Below are 24,031 nucleotides of genomic sequence, written 5' to 3' on the forward strand. Positions count from 1 at the left end.
TGCAGGTGAAATTACAGGCACATGGAACTTGTCAATTTATGCGTCTGCCCCTCAGATATTTGCTACTTAAAGCTCTGAGCGTCATTTGAACTGCTATGGACTGGCGTGTAGCTTACCACGACATGACTTGTTCGTCCCGTCACTTGGTGTTATAATAAAGTCCATTAACGTGTATCAATAAAAGAACATCAGCGTTTTATTGCTGATTACTTGCCTCAGTTATTTGTTTTGTTAAACGCAAATAAACGTATAGTAAACAAGTGTGCTAAAACTACACAAACACATACTTACACATACACATAAAAATGCACTGTACACATATACAAGTGAAACTGAAAATAACTGCAGGTGTGCGCGAGTCAATCCTGATTACGTAAAACGGCAGCCGGCAGTCGGAACAAGCATTTGAGAGTGACGCATACACTTACATAGCTACTGGGACATAATTTCATTGAATGATATTCCACGATCTTGTTTTCACACAAAAGATTTTGCATGAATTCATTCAAATCAGTGCCGGCTTTATTTATGTTGTAGGGTGTGCCCAAGAGCGCTGGGCGCGGGGTGTTATAGACTTGTACCTGTGCGGTCCTTGAAGGGAGCGATCCTAGGTAGTTCAATTGGTCAACTGAACTAGGTCAGTGTTCTATTTCATTTTATTCGTCTAGTTCCTTAGTTCGTCTTGTCCTTGCTCGGACATTGAAGAACGCTCCAAACTAGTTATTTCATTTACATGAACTACTATGGTTTTGTGTTATGATATTAAGTGTACATTGTACTAAATATCTAAAAATACAATTTGTATGGAATCTTTTATGAAAAATCTAAAATACTTATAACAGGTAGATACATAAAAAAAGTAAGAAAGTTTATAAATAAAAAATTTCCTCGAGGGCCGTGCCCTGGGACATCGTGCCCAGAAGGCTATCAACATTTCCCCTTTGGATTGCTAAACTTATTCTTTGGCTGACATAGCTGCCAGGCTTGTGGTTACCGGAGGCTTCTACAAGACGATCCGACAGCTCATTTGCGAGAAGTTTCGCTAGTGGCCCCCAAGGCACAAAGCTGTAGGACTGAGCAAGGTTGGCATTTGCGGTTCTCTGCCGCTCTGGCAACAGAGCCTGTGTCGCCCACGCTTACGGGAGGGGGCTACAGTGTCCACACAAGTTGCGTCCCACACTAACTTCCTAGTTTCCGTGGACCGACAGTCATACCGTCAGGTTCGAGATTTGCCGGTATCTTAGCGCTGGTGAAGGCCCGTAAGATAATGCTATTAAGCACTGAGTGTAGGGATATGCGGCCAGCGCCATGGCAGAGGTTCTTTTTTATTTTGCTTCATATTTTACAGGCCTGTCATTCTAATTAAATATCCTTTTTTTTTACAATACAACAATGGAATAACGTATATTTACGTTAGAATGGTGTGTTTAAAAAATCAATATTACAACGATATCATATAACTGGTAGAACGCACTGGTTAAATGGCTTAGTTTTTGAGCTTTGTGGTCGAGTCAATATAATTAAATACTATATGATATTATAATACAAACTAGTTTTAAGTACAATTTGCTATACCCTACCAGGGTCCATGTGATAAATTATTTTACATTATGTGATACATTATTGTGATATATTACATTATTTACTATATATTGTTGCAGTAATTTATATTCTATCCTATTCTAATAAACATCAAACATTTCCTAAAACATCATTCGCTAATGATTCAGCAAGGAAGTCATACCAAAATGAATGTGACGGCTTACAGGTTAGAGGTTAAGTTTGTTTAACACACTGATCACACTGATCTACTCAGAACCAAATAGACGGTTAGAGGTTAAGTATCTTAGGGCAACGACTGTACTTCGAAGACTGCACTCTAAGAAATAGTATTTATAAAGTCTAAAGTCCCTTTATCGAAACAAAAGTATAAATTGTCTATGGACTTGGCACGGTGGTTTATGTAAGCCGGATACTCATTAGCGGGCTGTAACTGTCACGTGACAGATACAGTAACGAGGTTCTAGTGTATACGCGTGATACTACGGAAGAAAAAAAAAACAATTAAGGTGGCTTCTGCCTCGATTGCCTGCCAAAATTCACACATTCTTACTTTGAAACCATTGACTTACAATTATATGGACGTCGTCGGGTCCGCGCTTAAAAGTGTCTGCACTTGTAAGGCGCTAAAATCGTATACAGAGCGCCAAACTCCGCTTTAGTCTTCATTTGTTCTACTGACAGCGCGATACTGCGATGACATTACAATTTAAATTTCGAATAGGTTGACTTGGGACATTTTTTTCGTGGTTTTTGTATTAGACCCGTCGTCCATTTATTTGTAAGTCAATGTTTGAAACACTACAAAGTCTGGATATTGATTGGTCGTAGTTTCAAATTAAAAAAACAAACAACGAAATTCTGGATTGTTAATAACTCTTTATTGCACAAAGAAAAGATACATACAATATATTGTTAACATAATTTAAACTTTACCGTTCATATCATTGAAAGTTCAATACCATCATACCTATTATTACAAGTTACTACGTTTTGATATTATATTGATATTTCAATCAATGTGCTGCCATCTAGCGGTTAATTGCCCGAACGACGACGAATTGGAGTTACTAATTTAGTTCTCCAAAAAAGAAGCGACTATATTGCCATACTTGTATAAGCTTTACTTTCGTTTCTTGTAACAAAAAAAATATTTCGATAAACAGAAAATTGATTAAAATAACGCTTTCCGATGATATGAAATACCGCCACGGGTAATATTTTTGGTACGATTGTCATTTTTGCAATCTGAAACACCACAATAAGTAATTTTTATAGGATTTTAGAGAATTTGCACGAATGAATGACAAAACCATACCATACAAAGCGAAAATGGCAGACTGAGCTCAGATAGGTCTTTCCAGACCTATAGTTGGCACGCGTCGGATGCTAACTAACCACTTCTATTGTATTTATTGTTTTGTGCGTGAAACAGTCTTCACTTGCTAGAATGAGTATCTGGTTGTCGTTGGCTCACTGCGAACCGCACGCGTTCCGCTCGCGAACAAAGCAGGGGAAAGGTGTACCAGATGATCCCCTTACGGGAGAATGGTGGTAGTTTAAAAGATATTCAGCTTAAAGCAGGTGTAAAAGCGTTGAATGATAGAAAATTTATCTATTTACATGAATATTTTTAAAACCTTATTAAAGAATCGTCTTGGACACCGGGGTGTCCAAGGTGATCCTAAGGATATATTTAGGATATATTTAGGAAAATTTCTAGGTTTTGGTAGAAACAAATTAAAACAACAACTTTTTAGACTTACCAAAGTTCTCACTTATGTAATCTAGGTATATGAAACAACAGTTACGGAACTTCGAGAATAATAGAGAATAATATAATAATAATAATAACAAATAATTCTAATTAATTAGGATTATTTGTTATTATTATTATATTATCATTATTATATCTTACAGGCACCTAAGGGTGGGCGATATTGTTTTTTATGGCAAGTTGATATCCATCCTCGCCTCCATATCTTTAAAGTACTTTACGAGCGCGATTTCCTGTTTAACACATCTGATGAAAATAGTTTTTTTTCACCTAAATATTTAATTGAACAGACAGACTCTTTATTTTCACCTTTAGCCCGTCTTTTTAACGACATAACGGGTACCTACTGCTAACTATTTACTTGCCGACCTATGTGGCGTCCTATTTTTTACGCCTCTAGTTCTTTAGAGCATAGTCTTCCACCACGACCACCCACCACGAATGGTTTTTCTTTTAAAAATTACGCGGCCTAGTCTTAAACAAGAAAAAGCATTTATATTTGTTATTAATCGAGATCGATCATGTAAACGAAATCCAGTATTCTACCATTTTATTCGTATTGCAAGCTATTTAATTAAGAGGTTTCAGTACTCAGAAAAATATACAAATTAATTACAGTCCGTTAACAATATATACAGTAGAAGATAATCGCCACTGATCATCTCGTACGCCAAAACCATAATCATCTTGCCCCAATTTACTTATTTTCATTTTTTGTTCGGCAAAATAACCTGTATGCTGTCTACTATTACCACGCCATTAAAAAAGAAAATAAAGCATTATACAAAGCCATCAACATAAAAATTTTAGCAATTGATTGCTTAGTATGGAAGTTGTATAAGCTTTTAATCAACTTTACCTGAGATCAAATTCACACAATTTTTGTTTTTTTCCACAAAAATGAACTCGACACTCACATCGCTATTACGAATTGACTGATGAGAGAGCACTTTGAGGCCTATATTTTGCTGAAGAAAATATCTAGATGACGTTACTAGTTTCGCTACAACGGAAAAGGATCATCTTAACCTCCGAGAATCATCTCGTACACCTTCCCCTATAGACTGTAATTTTTTATATCATAACATGCAACGGTACGGTGAGCACCCGGCTTTATACATACGAGTACGTGTGCTCGACGGGCGTGCGTGACTCATGCGCCATTCATGAAATCGAGTAGCCGCTATGATCGAGCACGCACCTTCCATGCAGCGGAATTACGTCATCAAAATATTTGGAATTCATCCATTTTCTATTCATTCATGTCATCCGTAAATAACTTAGTCGTTAATATAATTTACGACCGTAATAGCTCTTTTACCTCGTATATTTTTTCTTGAGTTTCATTTCATTTAGTTGATGTGACACAATCTTAATGATTGTGATAGGGAGCTAAAAGTAAACTTGGATTTTGTCGCTAAGCAAACAACATCGCTTAGGCTGGAAATTTACGGTTTTTACTTTTGAAAATGGTTATAACAATAATAATAAAATCTGAGTCCCTGACCCCGGCTGACTATGCCATTGCCGTGGAATACCGCCTCTCCCGTTTAAAAATTAAAATTAATCTTTTAGGTCTTACGAGAATTTAAATAGTAACAATATTTTGTTCTTTAAGTTCTTCGATCCACTTGGTTAGTACTTCACTATTGAAAACTTAGGACCATGTTAGTAAATTACACTTAAAAAGATAGAAATTAATTAAAAATAAAAATAATAGGAAATAATAATAGGGTTGCGCAATTATGATTCATGTCACCAGCTCTTCATGGCGACATGAATTCTGGTCCAATGACCAACACTATGCAATTATTTGTTATTCATAAATAGAGCACCTATCCCTAACAATAGCTTAAGTATTGTAAAACTTATAAGACTTTTTGTATTAAAAAATAATAATAAAGAAATACAGTACGGATGACATTAGAGAAGGTAGGTAGCAATTTTTCGTCTTTCGTGACGGGTTATAGCGTCTAATTGGCCATACAGGCAGATTTTAGATTGTAATTTTTCTTCAATTATAGTTTACAGACTACGGACATTTTTTCGCGGGAATTTTTTTTCTAAATTTATTAAGGCTTTGACAAAGCCTAAACATGAAGTTTAATTATGTTCCTGTAAATATGGCCGCCACAAAGAGGATAGGCAATTTGAGGCGGCGTGCTTGGATTGACTCGGGATTCCTTAAAACGGGCCGATAAGGGTATTTTAGTTCGAGATTCGTATAATTTCGCGTTTTATTCTTCGATTAAGGCACAATAGCACTATCCTATTCCACTTTATACTAGATTTCACAAAATAATTAAAAGTCAAAATAGAAACGACACTTTTCCCTCCAAAAGGTCCAGAGCGAATTCCTTTCGCTGGAAATCGTTATATATTTACGGTGGCCGTTTTGAAACTCTGACAGTAGAAAAAAAAGTCGCCTGGTAGTAGAAAATCGGACAAGCACATATTATGCTTCCATGCAGCCTAGTTATACGTAAATGACTTTTCAATAGTAAAAAGAAATTCTCATAAATATTCACTTTTGGAATTGTAAAGGTACTTGTAATCTTGTGATTATGCGGTGATTAAACTCATTTCAGACTTGTGAATCTCCAAACCGCATTGGGATAACGTGGTTGAGCTACAGTAAGTGTTACGTCATTAGAATAGACTCTTGTACAGATGTGTAATAATTAAAAACTATGGCTAAGCATAAAGAACGAAGTCATCACTAAAATAAGTGGGATATGGTAGTTTTTGGAATATTTGCTAGATTTCCGATAGCTATGCAATCAAGGTCGATTATAGCATTTTATAAATAAAGTTGAAAATAAGTTAACAGGATAAACAGAGAGTTCAAAGTCTTCAAAATACTTACACATCAATAAGAAAAGAATTAACGTGTACCGCCAGACGTTTTTCATCACAATATTCTGGTATTTTGTTTTTCGTGCGGTCATTGACCGGTAGGGCGCGAGGGGTTGAGAGGTCATGCTTCGAATGACAATTTTAAGTAACTTTTAAAATGGCGGCTTTCTTTCTTACCTCTGTTGTCAGTGTTATTATAGATAATATAGATACAATTAAATGAAAATTCTTTCGAATCATAGACCATCAATTTTTTTTTAAATTTTATTAATAGAAAAAAGAGTAATTTGTTTATATTGACTTTTTTTCGAACTTTCCAGTTTTAGAAGAAATATCAGTGATAGTTAAGTAGCAGTAGCCCTCTTTGTGAAGGAGTTCGTCCAGGAAAGTACTGCCACCTTATTTATTTCTACAGCTAAGTGGTAATGTGAGCAATACCGTTCTGGTTTGGAAGTAAGGGTGCTGGTGAAATTACAGGCATATGGGACTTGTGAACTTATGTCTCAGAGTGACAGGCGCAGTGGCAGTCCCACAGATCTTTACGATGTAAAGGTCTGAGTGGCACTGCAAGTATTATGGATAGGCGTGTCCCAGTGTCCAAGGAGGTCTTGGGTTTAATGGTCACCAGGTAACCTGCCTTACTGAGTCTAGCGTTTGCATGTCGGAAAAACTTCAAATAAGGCTTTGAAGACGTGTTAAAGTCTCTTCTTAGTCCATCCCCAAAACAGGGCCTTAAATGGTATGACGGTGATTAACGTCATGAAAGCTACAAGATGGTTTTTTTGATAGATTAGTCGGCTTGTACGCGAATTATTAAATCACATTTTGTGAACCAAATTATGGTTCGCAATTGCAAGAAACACGAGTGACGCATTCGTTCTAAGTAAACAGTTTTTTAGAAGTTAGTAAAAACAATAATTAATGATGTGTTGAATATTCATCTTAATAACAAAAAAAATGGAATGAATGAAATGAAAAAATGAGAGTGGTGAGAGAAAGGTCAGTTCTACAATTAAAAGGTCTACCTACAACCAATTGTTCACACAACAATCACGTACCGACATATTCCAAGCCAGTTCAAAGGAATTCTCGAAATATGCTGTTTTGTTCCTCAATGGATATTTAAAGATCTAATGCATAGCACATATCGTCGTCTTAGAGTGAAAACCTCGTAAGTGATTTCTATGTAGTTTTTCAGGACGAAGATAAAAATATGGTGTAAAATGTAGTAAACGCAACAATGTTTGTAGTTAGCATTTTAATTACCTAATTAAATTATACCACTTTCAGATACTGTATTACTTTATTTTTTTTACTTTTATTTTTTTAAAGCATATTGCCAGTCTTTTTACATGTGCAACCTGTGGGTTAGTTACACGCAGTGTACATACGGAGCACTGCGCATCCAGTACAACAATGCGTTCAGGATGCTGTTCCGACTTCCACCTTTCTGTAGCGCGTCAACCATGTTTGCTGAGAAACATGTCGACGATTTCTACGCTATCATGTGAAAGCGTAGTGCATCGCTACTCCGTCTCATGCGTCTCAGTACGAACAGCATCCTGAGTACATTGGTGGAAAGCTGGGAGTCCCCAATGTTGGGGCGGTGGATGCGCTTGCAGACTGCTGCCAATGCGTAGCCAGTTGTCCTGACACTGGCTGGGCATGGCATCTTAATACTTATAATTGTTTTATTTTATTATTTTAAACCTAACACTAGCTTAAGTATTTTTCTTTACTAACAAATATTGTGGATGAACGTGTCTGAACTAAATGAATTATTATTATTACTTTAATGACATATTTAAGCAAGAAGTTTATAAGTGAAGAAAACTTCAATAAAAATAAGTAAAAACGAACTATGTGAAAACGCATAGGTGTGCGAGGTTTTCACTCTAATGCGACGATGATATGTAATTTAACTACAACTTGGCTAGCAAGTGTTCAGGCTTCCGCTGAAAACTTATATTGTGAATAAATAAATATTTGTGTATATATATTTTAGTAATGTCTAGAAAATATCGTTATGAAAGCGACACTTCGAAGGTTTACAACCCTTGGAAAGCTTGTAAAGTTCCCCATTCACATTGAGCCAGCTTGGCAGACTATACTCTATATACCGTCATCTTGGAGGAGCCTCTTCCCTCTTAAATTGGGTTGACAATGATATTAGAACTAAGTAAGGAATCGAAAGTATATTTATATGATTTCAATCGTAGGGTCTGTCTTTCATAGATTACAATAGACTTGATGTTGTGTAATACAATAGTAAGTGAAGAAAATTATTTGTTACTGTTATTGTAATGTGGGTTTGAAGATCCAGGCCTTGAACTATGAGTTCACAGACACGGAAATCGGCGCAGACGCCGCTGTTACCGAGCTGCCATCTGCCGGCGCTTGTTTACACTCACGTCACGCAAACACACAGACGTTATTATATTATTTTATCTCACTCCCTTTTTTAATTTAAGAAAGATTGTAATTCAGATTTAGTAGAAGCAGTACAATTTAAATGAGTTCGACAGGTGGTACAGTGTGTATAACCTAACAGAGTTCGACCTATATTAATAATGAGCTTGTGACGTACCCTCCTGCCGCGGAATCGGTGTCGTTTGCCGCGCCTGAGTCGATCCATGTCGCGGCATATGTCATAAACCACTCATAGTCATCACTTTTGTGTCCAAAATGTTTGTAGTAGTGCTATCACTTCACTTCACTGGTGCATTGGTGTTGTGTGAGGAGCGCGCGGGCGACGGCTGCCGCTAAAAATACTGGCTCGTACTGTGTGCGTACGCGCAGCCGCCGCGGCGGCGGGATGCGCGCGGCCCATGTTTATTGATCGTCTGACACCTGTCACTTACACTAGGTACACTCAACCACAGGTTGAGACATATTTGTCACTATTTTAAACTGCAGATTTGAACGCTATGGTAATGACGTCAGGTACAATCTTAACAAAGAATGTTGACCTGTTGTGTACCATCACGTGAGGCCGCACGCACGATTAATATTTGCGACTAAAAAGATTTGAAAAAATGAACACTGAAAAAATAGGTATTTGTTGTTTGTACTTGAAATATTCTAATTGATTAATTAGAAATTATTTATGTACCTACCAAGAAACAGAAAAATAATTCCAGTATTATCTGGGTTGAAATGCTAGTTTAGTTTTATTTGAAACATATAATTCATAAACGCGTTCCCGATGCTATAAAATGATGAAAAATAGACAAATCTCAGCTGTCTTATTATCATTATTTTTCGACATCCAAGAATAAATTATAGACATCTTTCGTCGTCGAGGACTAACATAAAAGCTTTGAAAGAAGAAGTTCGTCCTTTGAGTCATCGTATAAAGATATTTTAAGATCTTTTAAGACGATCTTTCGTATGCTTTAATGAACGGGCACACAGTCGGGACTGTCCTGTGATGGAAAGTGATAACTGCTGCCGGTGGATATTGAGCTAAGGAAGTCGATAGTAAGAAAACATCTTTAGTATGGCAAATACGTTTCTGGCCGTGATATTCGTATCGTACAATAACTCTTTCTCTTCTTATTAGATATTCTTTGCCGCATTCTATATTTCCTTTAGGAATTTCTTCTAGGCAAGCGTAAAACATTCTTGTTCACAACTCAAGTGTGAATATGGACAAATGTAAGCCTATCTTTAAAACAAATTGAAACCTAGCGAGCAATGTACCACTGAACAGCGATAGTCCCTAATTTTTTGCCCCAGAACACGCTACTAGATTACAATCTAGTTGATTACAATTTAGTAGCGTGTTCTGGGGCAAAAAATTAGGGATTATCGCTGTTCAGTGGTACATTGCTCGCCAGGTTTCAATTTTTTTTACGATGTTTTTCTTACGATGTATCGTAACAAAACTAATATTACACCTATCTGCATCGTATTTCCAAGTAGTAGGATTCCAATTTGAATTCCACAAAAGAAGACGATAGAATTACTATACTCATATCAACAACATTATTTTAGCACTTGTAGACGTTCTCAAAGTATAACATTGGACTAGACAATTTAATTTAGTGATGGCAGATGTAAATTTGTCATAGCAATGTTACACCACGCTGTAAATACACTTGGTAGAGACTTTAAGATAGAAGCGGTAGAGTTCAAAGTCTGGTATTCTGGAATGTTTGTAAAAATATTTGGTTAAAGGTTCCGGCATTGACCTGTCGCCGCGCCTGGCGCACCCATTGTCTTACTATTTACTTTTAATTACTGCCAAACCAATTGCCCTGATGTAAGTATAATTTCCCATGCTTATGACTATGTGTACATGATCACATAGATACACTAGTACTAACTTTACTGAAGTAAAAAGAGTCGTAATATAATTTTTATCTATCCAAATACGAAAAAACATAAAACATCTTTAAAAACGGTTGTACTCCATATCATATACAAAATGTGTTCGGAAAAAATCAGAAATAAAACGTGGTTAATCTAGTATTTGTGTTATCTGCAAGCCGTGCTTGTCCATATAGACAAGGAATATTGGTTTCGAAAATATGAAGTGTTAATTTCCTACTATCAAACCCATTATTATTATTGCCCTCTTCTGATACTTCAACAGGATAAGGAGTACAGTCTAGAAATAATCCAATTGATCGGCAATTGGCTTTAATAAATTTGTTTACAAGTTTATACACGTTAAAATCTTTTCTTCGATATTTGTAGCGGAAGAATTAAGTGTTCAATGGTAAAAGGACACTCTTACTGGTTATGATGAAGATTCAAAAGAGCGAAATTTTATCTAACCTACCGCCATCTATCGTTTGTAAAAAGAACTTCCCTATGTTTAGTTTCTCGGGCAACGCACGATGCCAAGTATTAGAGCGCTTGGAGAAAGTTACGTAGTTCCAGCAATAACTCAGAGATGGCATTGATATTGTGTTAGTTCAGTATAAAAGAAAACTTTGTAGATGGCGTTAAGAGTACCTAACGTTTTAAAGAGGAAATTATTTAAGTTATGTATTGTGCAAGGCTTTCGGAAATTATATGTTTGTAAAGAACAAAAAAACGTTAAGAATTTACTACCATAACTGGTTTATAAATGGTTCGTAGTAAGGTACTGGTCGAATCCTATTTTATTGTGTCGTTAAAACTAGAAAATATACAATTTATTTACTGAACTGTAAGAAACTTTTACATTTCAGGTTAAATAATATAAACATTTGAAATTTAACTACATTTTACTAAATTAATTTTGTAAATTTTGTGCGTGTAAACCTGTGCGTTTTTGCCTTTTAAAACATTTTAGTTCGAGTTGTATTATTTATGGAAGAAAAGCTGGCCGTCTGTTTATAAAAAAAAAACGAAAGACCGCTAATCTGTATGAGTGGTTAAGGACGGCGACAGTGAAACACACGATTGCATCGCTACACTTGCGATTTATAGGCGATTGAATCGATGCAAACGCGCGACTGGGTCGAAACAAACGCGCGACTGCATCGATACAAATCTGCGATCGATGCAATCGCCTATAAAACCTAAGTGTAGTGATGCATTCGCGCGTTTGTATGGCTGTGCAAAATCGCGCGCGTGTGTAAAGGTAGACGATTAGCGATTGCATCGCTACTGCATCGGGACTAAAAGTCTCAGTGTGTAATTGCTCTAATTGTTATGTTGTGAACCTTTTTCTGCCTGTATCATTATATTTATTTCCTTGCAAACGTGATGAAAAACATTGAATGTAGCACGGGCGGTAAAAACTTTAAACCTTATTTACAGCCCAGAATACACAATATAGTACTATTATTTTACCTATGCCTAACAAGTTTTAAAGACATAAATACATTTTATTTATTCTATGAATGAAATTCAGCACTACGAGATACACTCCCGATTACGGATTGGCGACTTTCCAGCCTCCAGAATCGTGTCTTATTATGAATCACTGCTACACTTCTAATTTACTTGGCATGTTCTGCTAAGTCAGTAATGTTTGGTTAAGTAATAATATACCATTATTTCTGATCTTGTACAAATATGTTATTATTAATAAAGGGACGACATACGCAGCAACATTGTCATTACGCCCTGTGGTTCGTTTCGCGAAAAACAAAATATTTACAATCACGTAATTTAGATGTATTTTTAATACATCACACAGTATTTTATGCAATCGTTGCAATGAGGGTTCTTAAAGCCGAGTACCGTGTAGGCTAGGCTAGCCTCGTAGGCTTTGCCAAGTGGCTTCAGTAATACGAACGAGATTTTAAGACCTAATTATGTAATGATTGCATACAATCGTAACGTAGGTACTTAATTTGTAACAGTAGAGCTCCTTGAGAGGCCTTGCCTATTTCTGCCGCCAAGTAGTGACGTCAGCACTACTTGTGTTCCGGTTTTGAAGGGTAAGGGTGCTGGTGAAATACAGGCACATTGGGCTTATCAAGTTATGTTTCAGGGTGACGGGCGCAATGGCAGTGCCCGTCAGGTCTAATAAAAAATAATAAAATTAATTCGTGTTAGGGATTATCGCTGTTCAGTGGTACATTGCTCGCTAGGTTTCAATTTTTTTTACGATGTGTGAATGCATTGTATTTGAATAAAAGCATAACTCCAATTATGTTTATGGAATAAAATCACTATAAACAACAAAGCTGAATTGAATTGTGTTTTTTACAGCAAAAAAGAAGTACGTGAAATTGCTCCGTAAATGTTGAGTGAAATGCTCGTGAAAGAAAGTAGTATTTTTAAGTACAATGGAATGAAATTCGAAAATATCGATCAATAATTATAACTTTTTTTCTAAAAAAATCATCTTAAATATTTATGGAATTACATCTAATTGCCAAGTTTTATAGAAAACAAATAAAACATATTTTCTTCAAATTTAAAAAGGACTAAAGAACCTTCTATGTTTCTTGAAGTCGGTTAAAAACGATGTAAGCAAGATTACAATGCGGATACTATAATGGGATTTGTCAACTTAAACCTAAACTTTTAGATTTTTATTCGCGGAATAAAGGCGTAACACGGTTTCTTACGATTGATGTAATTTACAGAAGTATAATTGAAACGTAATAAATTAAGCATGTCGAGAATGTTTTTTAGTTAAGTTTTCAAATAGGTTTAAAATAGATAAATAGGTTACGAATTACGAATTGTAATAAAAGTGTTCGAATAATACCTACTTGGTCCGTCCTGAAAAAACTAAAATAAAAATTATGGCTTCCTTTTAGAAAGGGCGCGAACATTTAATGTATGGGTTAATGAACTTCAAACGTAGTATATATTTGTTTTTGCCGTACATTACACACACATTCGCATGATAATAAAAGGCGCGAGAGACGACCAGCGCTATGCAACGCGACTACAACGCGAGATTATGCGAATGTGTGCGTCCGTACAAGCCACGCGAGTCGCACGCACACATGGGAAAAAATAATGGCTGCGTTGTACTTCATTTCAGTCGTAATATTACAAATTAAACTGAGTCACAAAATACAACATATCGATGTTCGATATTAACGTACACAATCAACTCTATGTAGAAAACAAAACGTCGCAAACTTTGCGCAATAGTAAAATTATGTATTATATTTATTTTTATTGCATCGTGGGCCGTGATCTGGTTTGTATGTACACCGTATTATTAGAACATTTTGTTTCGTAAGCTGTTTACTAAATTATGAGATGACTCGGTAATATCTCTGTTGTTTAATGTTTCGAGTGTTAAATTGAGTTTCTCGAAAAAATACTGTGGCGACAATTTTATGTATAATAAAGAAAAATCTTTATTAACGATAAAGTGGTTTAGATTAGATCTTAGAAAATCGCAAATAGAACCAATGCAAGCAGTGATGTGATAATAGTAAATTTAATTCTATTCAATTCTATCTAGACGCTGTTATTAAAAGTAACATTAATCAATACAAAATAATTTCAATTTTCAATTATGTTCTTATTTCCAGGCGGTCAAACTGCAGCCCAAAACTCATAAAAGCGGCAGCATTTAGTAGTCGCAGAGCTCCTTGTGAAGAGTTCGTCCAGGCAAGTACTTACCTTACCTATTTCTACCGCCAAGCAGCACGGTGAGCATTACTGCGTTCCGGTTTTCAAGGGTAAGGGTGCCGGTGAAATTACAGGCACATGGGACTTGTCAACTTATGTATCGGGGTGACGGGCATGTCCCTAAGATCTTTGCGATTAAAAGCTCTAATTGGAACTAACTGTTATGACTAGACGTGTCACTAACCACCAGTCACGCGACTTTGTCGTCCCGTCACTTGTTTATTATAAGAATTGGTCTCGACGAGCTGTCACCTTCTAGACCTTGTAGATTACCTTAGAGAGGTGATTGTATTGACTTTTTGGAGTTAATTGTTTTTTATCGGGGTTTTTTTATATTTTAAAATAAGTATCAAATAAGAGGTAGACTTTATTTATTAATTTATTTTTTATGCGATTAAATGGCATATAGTTATTTGATCAAAATTAAAGTCAAATAATCATATATTCCATAGGTTAAATTTTAAACGTCATTTTTTAACTGACCTCTCTGAGAGGAACGGGGATTGCTCTTTTCAAATAAACTTAAATGCTATCATAATTGTGTGGAATCTAGACTCATGTTATCTTTCCATACATCTTTATCTGACACATACTCTTCAATTTTTATTATGACTTTTCAATTTAAATACTTTTAATGTAAGATTCAAAACTTAGGAAATGATAATCTTAATATATTCTCCGGAATCTTATTGTAAAAACGTATACAGTTTCTAATAAAAGAATCGTTTACCTTAGTTAAACGAAATCCTGGTACCATGACTTTGGACTTAGTTCTAAGGTTAATATTATGGATATCTTCTTTCGTAATGAAATTATGTATATTTTTTGGTCCCCTTTAGCCTCTACATACAAAGCTGCAATTCGGTACAGCTGTAAAATAAAATTTAAAACACACAGTATCCTATGATCATCTCAGTAACGATAGGTACATTTCCGTTCTATAAAAGAGTTGTCCTCTGCGGAAGCAAGACGGGCGGCGGCGACACGCACCCGACCAGACTTGAGCATTAGGGGCACTTCACACTTATCTATTTAAAGTGACATACGGACAGTCGGAGTGCAATGGAAATAGCTGGTCGTCGACCTGCGCCGGCGCAGCGTGCGCTAACTTTGGACAACACTTACTTTGATTTGTCCCGACTGTGTCCGCAGGAAATAGTAGTTAGACATGGATGATACTCCCCCTCCTAGCACTGTAAGCCCCTTTCATGTTACTGTGATTGTTTTTCATTAGTTCTATGATATCATTATAACTTTTGTCGTACGTATATATAAGGTTTTTCAGTTTGTTAGCTAAATTGCAACAAACACGTAGTAATATTAGTTATGTAGACGTACTAACTATTGAATAGGCTGTATGCGTTGTATGTACCTACAACAAAAGAAATTACAAATTTCAACAATGAATTTATAACGTTAGTATACAAAGGCGAACTCATCCCAGAAAGGGATTTCTTCCAAGTAATCTTTAGTACAATAAACTAGAGTCCTGACTTATGTTTTAATAACGTTTATTTTTTATTATCCTACTATATAGTGCCCTGGTCCCGCCTGTGGCATTTTACTATTATTTCGGTTACCACATCAAAAGTTCTGTTGTAAAGCTACAGGGTGTTAAAAAATGCGCTAAAAATACACAAGTAATAGAAAAGACGTGGCATGATGACGTCGTGACACAAGCGTTAATTAGTCGCACGCACATTATGTGCACTTAACTACGTGATTCATGGTTTATATTCCCTCAAAGACTTGACTAAAAAATTTACTAAAAAATTTAAAAAGCTATTAATATTAAAAAAAGTTTGAGTCGCAGTAGAGGTTCTTGTGAAAGAGTTCGTCATCGCTATAATACATCATCATCATCAGTCGTTCACTACTTGGTTTTGGTTTTGAACTGTAAGGGTGCTGGTGAACAGGCGCATGAGATTTTCCAACGTTTCAACATTATATCTCATGGCGACGGGCGCAGCGACAGTCCCCTTAAATGTTTGCTTTTTAAATTTTTTGGTAGTAGTAAAGGTCCTTGTGAAAGAGTTCGTCCAGAGAAGTACTACTACCTTACCTATCTACCAGTTCTTACCCTTCAAAGTCGGTGGTATGATAAAAACGTCACTTGATGTGTCAAAAAATGACACTCAAGTGTTTTCATGATCTTCTCCTTCATAGTTACCGTACGTGTTAATTAGTCCTTTATAATAATCGGCCGGAGTGTTGGAGTGTCGTTCACAACAATTTTAATGATACCACGTAACGGGATAAACAAGTCGTGCGCCTGCGACACGCCTGTCCAGAACTACTGCAGTGCCACTCAAAGCTTTAAATCACAAAGATCTGAGGGAAAGTGTTATTGCGCCCATCACCTTGGGAGATAAGTTGACAAGGCCCATGTGCCTGTAATTTCCACAAATGATCTTTCCTAGTTACAGCTTTTTTAACACGGCAAAAAAAAGAACATTTTTATTTTTCAATGTATCTTACGCCATTTTCCTTAATACTCACTTTTGAACACTTAGGTCACTTTTGAAATTTGTCAATTGTGTGAAAATATTTAAGTCGTTAGTTTCCCTAGCACGTCATTTTCCTTAATGGATCGATGTCCTCAACTGGTCACTTTATGCCATCCGACATTTCGATGCCTTACTTTCTCAAACTCGTATCTTATAACGAGTGATTATTCAGGAATCAGGATATGGCAAAACTTTCTATTTATTTTGAATTTCATATCAAGGCTGTTAATTTAGATGCGTGTATAATTTCACTTGATATCATAAAAATATGTTGGGATTATTTGAGTATCTCCAATCGCCAAGATACCAAACGAATCTTAACAATGCTCGTTAGTCGAACGAGTGGGCAGTAAAGAGCACGCGCTGGGCGGGCGGCGCGTGGATGCGTAGTCGTTTTATTATTGAAGCGTAAAGTTTGTTTGCACTTACTGCTTTGTCTTCTAATTGTTTGGTTTAAGAAAAAGGTATATGAAATGTTGTGTTCAAATTGATCTCATTTACGAATTGCTATTAATTTGAAATAAACGCTTAAAGAAATTGTTTTGTCTATTCTGCCAAAACTATTTCATATACATTCATGTTAATGCGATCAATAAGCGAACGTAGGAACTTGTATAATGTTTATTTCGTTTCTAATTTAACATGTATTACATATTTTTTCGTTATCCACACACTTCATAAAATATCTTTAAGAATAGACCACTAAACCGTAAAACTGTCATAAAATCGAAATTGTAATATTTTGTAAAGTATTTATAAAGATTTGAAAATAGCAGGTATGTACTTGAAAGCTTTCTAGGAATATAAGAAGCATCTGTAATGTGTCATGTTTCTGGTGAGAGAGACGCATTAAAGTAGTTCGCATCGGTACTTTCATCATTTGTAATTATTCTATGTGACTAGCGGCTTCCATCGACTTTTCAAATAGAAGGTATCTTTTATTTAGATCGTGGAAATCACGACAATAATAATGTATTTGATTTACAACGCGGTGACTCACGTGATCTGTATGAAGTTACGTTTGAATAATGTTCAAAATACATATATCGATGTGATTTTTCAATTGACTTCATCATCATCATTAGCTTACACGCATCCACTGCTGGAGAATAAAATCAATAATAAAATCAATTGACTTGATTCCATTGAATTATTTTTAGGTAACGCATTTTTTTTTTTATATTAGAGAACATCGCGTACGTTACTCTGATCCCAAAGTAATTAACTAAAGCACTTGATTGTTATAATTATTAATACAAAGATCGAACACTCAGAAAGAACACTCAGAAAAAATTCCGACTGACGTCTTCTTGCATACCGTGCCAGACGCTATACCAACTAAGCCACGGAACGAACCAACGGACCTCACGAATTTTTCAATGTGCTTGCGTCGTGTCTTTGTACTTGTACACAAAAAATAATTGAATATCAATTCAATAAATACAACGAATAGCGACATCTCTCGCCAGGACTGGTAGCTGTAAAGGTACTAACTGGGTGATAAATCTGCAATAGATTTCTCATAGATGGCGCTACGACTAAAAAAGTCGTTGAAAGACCAAGTACAAAGACACGACGCAAGCACGTAGAAAAATTCGTGAGGTCCGTTGGTTCGTTCCGTGGCTTAGTTGGTATAGCGTCTGGCACGGTATGCAAGAAGACGTCGGTTCGAATCCGACCGGATCGAAGTAATTTTTTCTGAGTGTTTTTTCTGAGTGTTCGATGTTTGTATTAATAATTATAACAAACTAGTGGAGTAATTTCACAAAAAATAATTGAATATCAATTCAATAAATACAATGAATAGCGACATCTCTCGCCAGGACTGGTAGCTGTAAAGGTACTAACTGGGTGATAAATCTGCAATAGATTTCTCATAGATGGCGCTACGACTAAATAAGTCGTTGAAAGACCAAGTACAAAGACACGACGCAAGCACATAGAAAAATTCGTGAGGTCCGTTGGTTCGTTCCGTGGCTTAGTTGGTATAGCGTCTGACACGGTATGCAAGAAGACGTCTGTTCGAATCCGACTGGATCGAAGTAATTTTTTCTGAGTGTTTTTTCTGAGTGTTCGATCTTTGTATTAATAATTATAACAAACTAGTGGAGTAATTTAATATCAATTCAATAAAGCACTTGAGTTAAGCAAATAGGAAACAACAGGTGAAATTACAGGCACCTGGGACTTATCCAGGGTGACCGGTGCAGTGGCAGTGCCCTTCAGATCTTTGCGATTTAAAGCTCTGAGTTGCACTGCAACTGTTACGGACAGGCGTGTACTTTACCTTCAGGCACACGACTTGTTCGTCCCGACACTTGGTATCAAAAGAAAAAATCCCATCTATCTTTCTGTCTTTATCATAACCTCGTACGAATGTGTCTACTGTATCCGAAAATCGTATAGTGTACTGTATACAATATGTATCTATGTGTTGACGAGCATGTGGCATGCGACCACGACAAAAAACTTCCGTTCCATGAACGTATAGAGGTTGAAAAATTTGTGAGTAGTACTTAACCATATAGGTATAATCCTACGTCCCGTCAGTTGAAATTATAAAAAAAACGACAATGTACTCGAATCGATTTTGAAACTTGTACCTAAATACATCACTGACTGATGTTTAATACAATTGTCGTTTACTCCATTTCATCTCCTAAATAACGAATTACTAAACGCCCTCCAACAACAAATAAAATAATAGAATCCGCAAGTATATGTGCGTACGTTACAATGGCTATCGATAAATCGCTTAAACACTACGCATTGACGTAAACAAAAACTCCGCCACATCATAACATTCAGCATTTATTACACGCAATAGAGAAGTACGTACGTGTGTACCAACCAGTGGGTATCGGTAGGCGAGGCTATTCCGAGCTGCAATAACAGCGGCGGTATTTTTATTGGCGCCCGGCTTATTTCAGCTACAATTTGACAAAATAAAAATAAGGGCCGCCGTAATGTGACACTCGGAACGCACACGCCTCGGTTTCACATCTATTACCGTCTACATGCCAACAAAATAGGATATACCTCTGTTTCTAGCAAGCAATGGACGTGAAGTATGTTTAAAATCGGAGGCCCTTTAATGAGAGTGCGTTCACCTCGAATAGTATGGGTTTCGGGAAACGGATCGCGTCGCGTTTCCGTATTCAGACAGTGATATAGAGGTATAAATATAATGTATTGAATGTGGAATGAGTTGAACAGATATTGTTTGCTGGACCATTATAAGCTAGAACATGGAATAAAATGATAGCTGAGTGTGAGAAATAATACGACGGCCCCACCGAATAAACGTGTAAAGCAAAAACTGCAACTGTACAGGAGCGGATATGATATGTATATACAACTGTTTCATATTATTATTTTAAAATATGAAACAGGAAAAGTATGGACAGGTCATAAGAAATTAATTAAAAAATCCTTGAATTTTTTTATTATTGTAAAAATTATTTTGACGGCTGTTTGCTTGTAGTGTTTACGCTATTATTCATAGGAAAAAGTTATATATTATTTACTTTTAAATGTAAGATAATATTACTCTGTTTTACTATGGATATTAAGATTTGTCAATGGGAATATACACTCCCGGACACATAATTCGAGCCACCTCGCATCAATATTAAATGTCCTAAGCTAAAGCTAAGTCCTACGCAATTTTGAAACTAGTATACTAAAAGTCTTTTCCATAAGTTCTTGTTGGAAATTTGGAAATGCAAAACCGGGAGAAACCTTTTTCTTCAATGATAACACTATTTTTGTATTCTTGTTCTTTAAGGCGAAAACGTGAGGTGGCTCGAAATATGTGTCCGGTAGTATATTATTGTAGGTATAGATGGTCATGAATTTTAAAAGTATAAACTTGCATTACAATTTTAAAGATTTTCAAAGATTCCCATGAACAATTACAAAGTTAATTTGCTATAAACATCACAGAGTAGATAGTGTGCAAAATATATATTTACTATATTCGTGTTAAATTGTTGATTTTATTTTTCATAGAATATGGGGTCCCGGATCATTATAATATTAATTGGAAAATAATTCTGAAAAAAAAATTATGTGGTGTATTTTGAGCGGGAGAATCCAAAAATGCTAAAAAAAAATTAGATGAAATTTTTACACATTTATTCAGTGGTGCCGTCGAAGTCTCATATGAGTTTCATGCAGTGAACCGAAATGTTGCCGAAGTTTATGCATTAAAAAAGACCGTACCTACGTACGTCTCAGAATCATTAATTTATACCTTTGGTGTAATAAAAGTACATTTGCAAAAAGATAACTTTTCAGGAGATACTTTTAAAGATTCTACGAACTACATTAGTCGATAACTTTTTATACTTCAATAGGAGTTATAAAATTTCACATATACATAATTTGTTTCATATATATAAAGTCGTAAAAATAACACAAACTGTGTTATTTTTACGACTTTCATGTGATAAAATAACTTTAGACGTGTGGTTGTATTATTTATTACATATGGGGGTGCGAATTATGAAGTCACTTGTGGCATAAGTCCCATTATCCATAAGCATCGACTATATAACCAGAAATAGAGACGAAATAAGGGCCACCCACCCCTGACAACTCATCAGGCGAAAAGGCCTTATATCACTTTTAAATATTAGATCTCGTTTGCGCTGAAATCACAAATTAGAAAACTGAAATAGTACAGCGCCAACAACTGACCTGTATACGTCTCCGTATATTCCAAAAATATTCTGTATTTATTGTAATGAAGATCTCTAAGAATGAGAGTTGTTCCATTCGGTGGTGTGGGAAAAACTGCAAAACATCTAAAACAAACGGAATCACATTTCATCGGTAATTAATAATTAAATATTATGGAATTTTGCAATTTTAGTCCATTATAGCAAAGCTTCAATTAAACAGGCCGATATGAAGTGAAACAATTGACGACCCTCGTCAATTGTTTCGTATTCGGGCTGGCCAATCGGAGCGCAGTTGTCACCGTAGTGATATGACAGAATAATTTTCAAACAAATTAAATGATATTTTGTCTGGTTATATACTCGATATCCATAAGTAAGTAAGTAGGTGCTACAATCTTTTCATATTTTCAAAAGTACATTGACTGACAACATTTATAAAAAGTTTCCAAAACCAGCAACACGAGGGGCTATTTCGGTTAAAAGAGAAAAATTGTTTAATAGCGTGAACCGTGAAAAGTTTCGCTCGAAACAAAACTGAAGCGAAACTCTCGCAACTAACGTTCCAATATTTCATAAAATTAACATTTATGGAGTCGTAAAAAGGAGGCTCGAGGGAACAGCGCCGAAGCGCCTCCGCGATATTTAACAAGATATAATCGCTCGCATAAACACGCCACTTCCCTCACAATGGCATAAATTTAACACCTGTCCTACTGTCAAAACTAGCCTTTATTATCCGGAATGTTCGACGGAAGTCGTCGAGTCATCGTTACATTTCGTATACATTGCTGCTTACATGCATAATTTTCCTATAAGCATCAATAGACAGGTGGAAATGTAAAACGCGCACGAAGACTGTTTTTGGGGGGGTTGTGACTATACGGCACGCAAAGCGAGGTGCGCCCCGTACCGTATAGAAGTTATTTCCGCTAAATAATTGCCAGTCATCAACGTTTCTAACACTGTTTTGGTGTTAGTACCATTGCTTTTATGTACTCTTCTATTTACAGATATCGGGAAAATGTAAAAACTCAGTAAAGATAAAAAGTAATATATAAACAAGTTTAATTTTTTTTTGTAGAAGCACATGGGACTTGTCAACTTATATCTCAGGGTGACGGGCGCAGTTAAAGCTATTATAAACACATTTAGCTGTCAAATTCGAGTGATAAATTTTGTGTCAATGGCGAACATGGCGAGTACAGTGACGTCACATTTTTGTGTCAACGCGAGCACCGGCGACCATTGACTGCAAAAGATTAGCACAGTGCCAAACATGGCTGCAAGGTCACAGCTGATTTTAAAACATTTGCACAGTATTTTTATCAACGTAGAAATTGACCGCGGCAAACGAGATGAAAAAACTTTTTGTTTCATGGTTTTCGCGGCGATGATTAAACGACAAAGTTAGCTATATTTTATATCGTTGCCCCTATTCTTCAAAATGTATAACATAGTTCATTACTAAATAAGCAAACTTATATTTATCAACTGAATTAAATATTGTCACGGGGTGGTTTATCACACATATTCTACCATGCTGCGGCCATTGATCTTTGTAATTGTAAGCTTTGAGTTTCAACCGCACGTCTTGTTCGTCCTCTCACTTGGTATCATAAAAAAAGCAAACAAAGAAGCGTTTAAATTTTGTAAAACTGATACACTATCGGCATTATTCTAGTAATACATTGTCTCCTGATGATTGTGTAAAACGTAAAAAGAAACTATTTTTCATGAAAACGATTGACTCAACGAGAGATACTCGTATACAAAAGAAGCATTACAAAACTTCATTGTCTCTTGTTTCGACGAGTGGGACGTGAGTTTGAGAGCCAATTGCTAACAACAAATAACTTTTTTTATGATATTGAGTGACGGGACGAACAAGTCGTGCGCCTGGTAGCAAGGGACAAACCTGTCCATAGTAATTTCAGAGCTTTAAATAAGAAAAATCTATTGGCCACTGCGCCCGTTACTGTGAGACAAAAGCTGACAAGTTCCATGTGCCTGTAATTGCACCAGTACCCTTAACTTTCAAAACTGGAGCTGGAACACAGTAATGCTTACATTACTACTTAGCAGCAGAAATAGGTAAAGTGTCAGTACTTCCCTGGACGAACTTCAAATATAAGAACTTAGAACTAGTAACAGAGAATTTGCATTTGAAAAAGTAAGTAGCAAAATTTTCGAGAATAATATCAAAAGTATCAGATAACTACACCATTTAACCGGGTCTGGTAATTCCGTGTACTATGAACACAACGGAATTCACTCCGGAGCACTACCCAGAAAACCCAGACTAGGACAAAATAAAAAAAAAATTACACAAATTAGCCCTATTTTTATAGTACCAAGAGACGGGACGAATAAGTTGTGTGCCTGATGGTAAGCGACACGCCTGTCTATAACAGTTTCAGTGCCATTCGGACAAAGATCTGAGGGACAATGCCACCGCGCACGCCATCTTGAGACATAAGTTGTCAAGTCCGATGTGCCTGTAATGTCACCGGCACGAGACTTGTAGTAGCTCCTCCGACCGCTGCGCGCCTCGGCTCTTTCAGTACGAATTCACCCTTACCCTTCACAACCGGAACGCAGTAATG

General features: G+C 36.1%; 1 protein-coding gene across 18 annotated transcripts in view; it reads right to left on the minus strand.

The window, feature by feature from the left end:
• Positions 1 to 24,031, minus strand: part of LOC113226209 (voltage-dependent L-type calcium channel subunit beta-2) — a 240,524-nt gene that overhangs the window by 44,670 nt on the left and 171,823 nt on the right. The window contains exon 1 of one of the 18 annotated variants that reach the window (XM_026458765.1): positions 8,781 to 9,016. The exons of the other annotated variants lie outside the window; for them this stretch is intronic. Within the exon in view, the coding sequence (XP_026314550.1) occupies positions 8,781 to 8,828 (48 nt within the window). The 5' untranslated portion in view covers positions 8,829 to 9,016. Of the gene's footprint in view, positions 1 to 8,780; positions 9,017 to 24,031 lie in introns of those variants that run through there. 18 annotated transcript variants of the gene reach the window in all.

This window comes from Hyposmocoma kahamanoa, unplaced genomic scaffold, assembly GCF_003589595.1.
Source record: "Hyposmocoma kahamanoa isolate Upper Pololo Valley unplaced genomic scaffold, ASM358959v1 182, whole genome shotgun sequence".
Lineage (NCBI taxonomy): Eukaryota > Metazoa > Arthropoda > Insecta > Lepidoptera > Cosmopterigidae > Hyposmocoma > Hyposmocoma kahamanoa.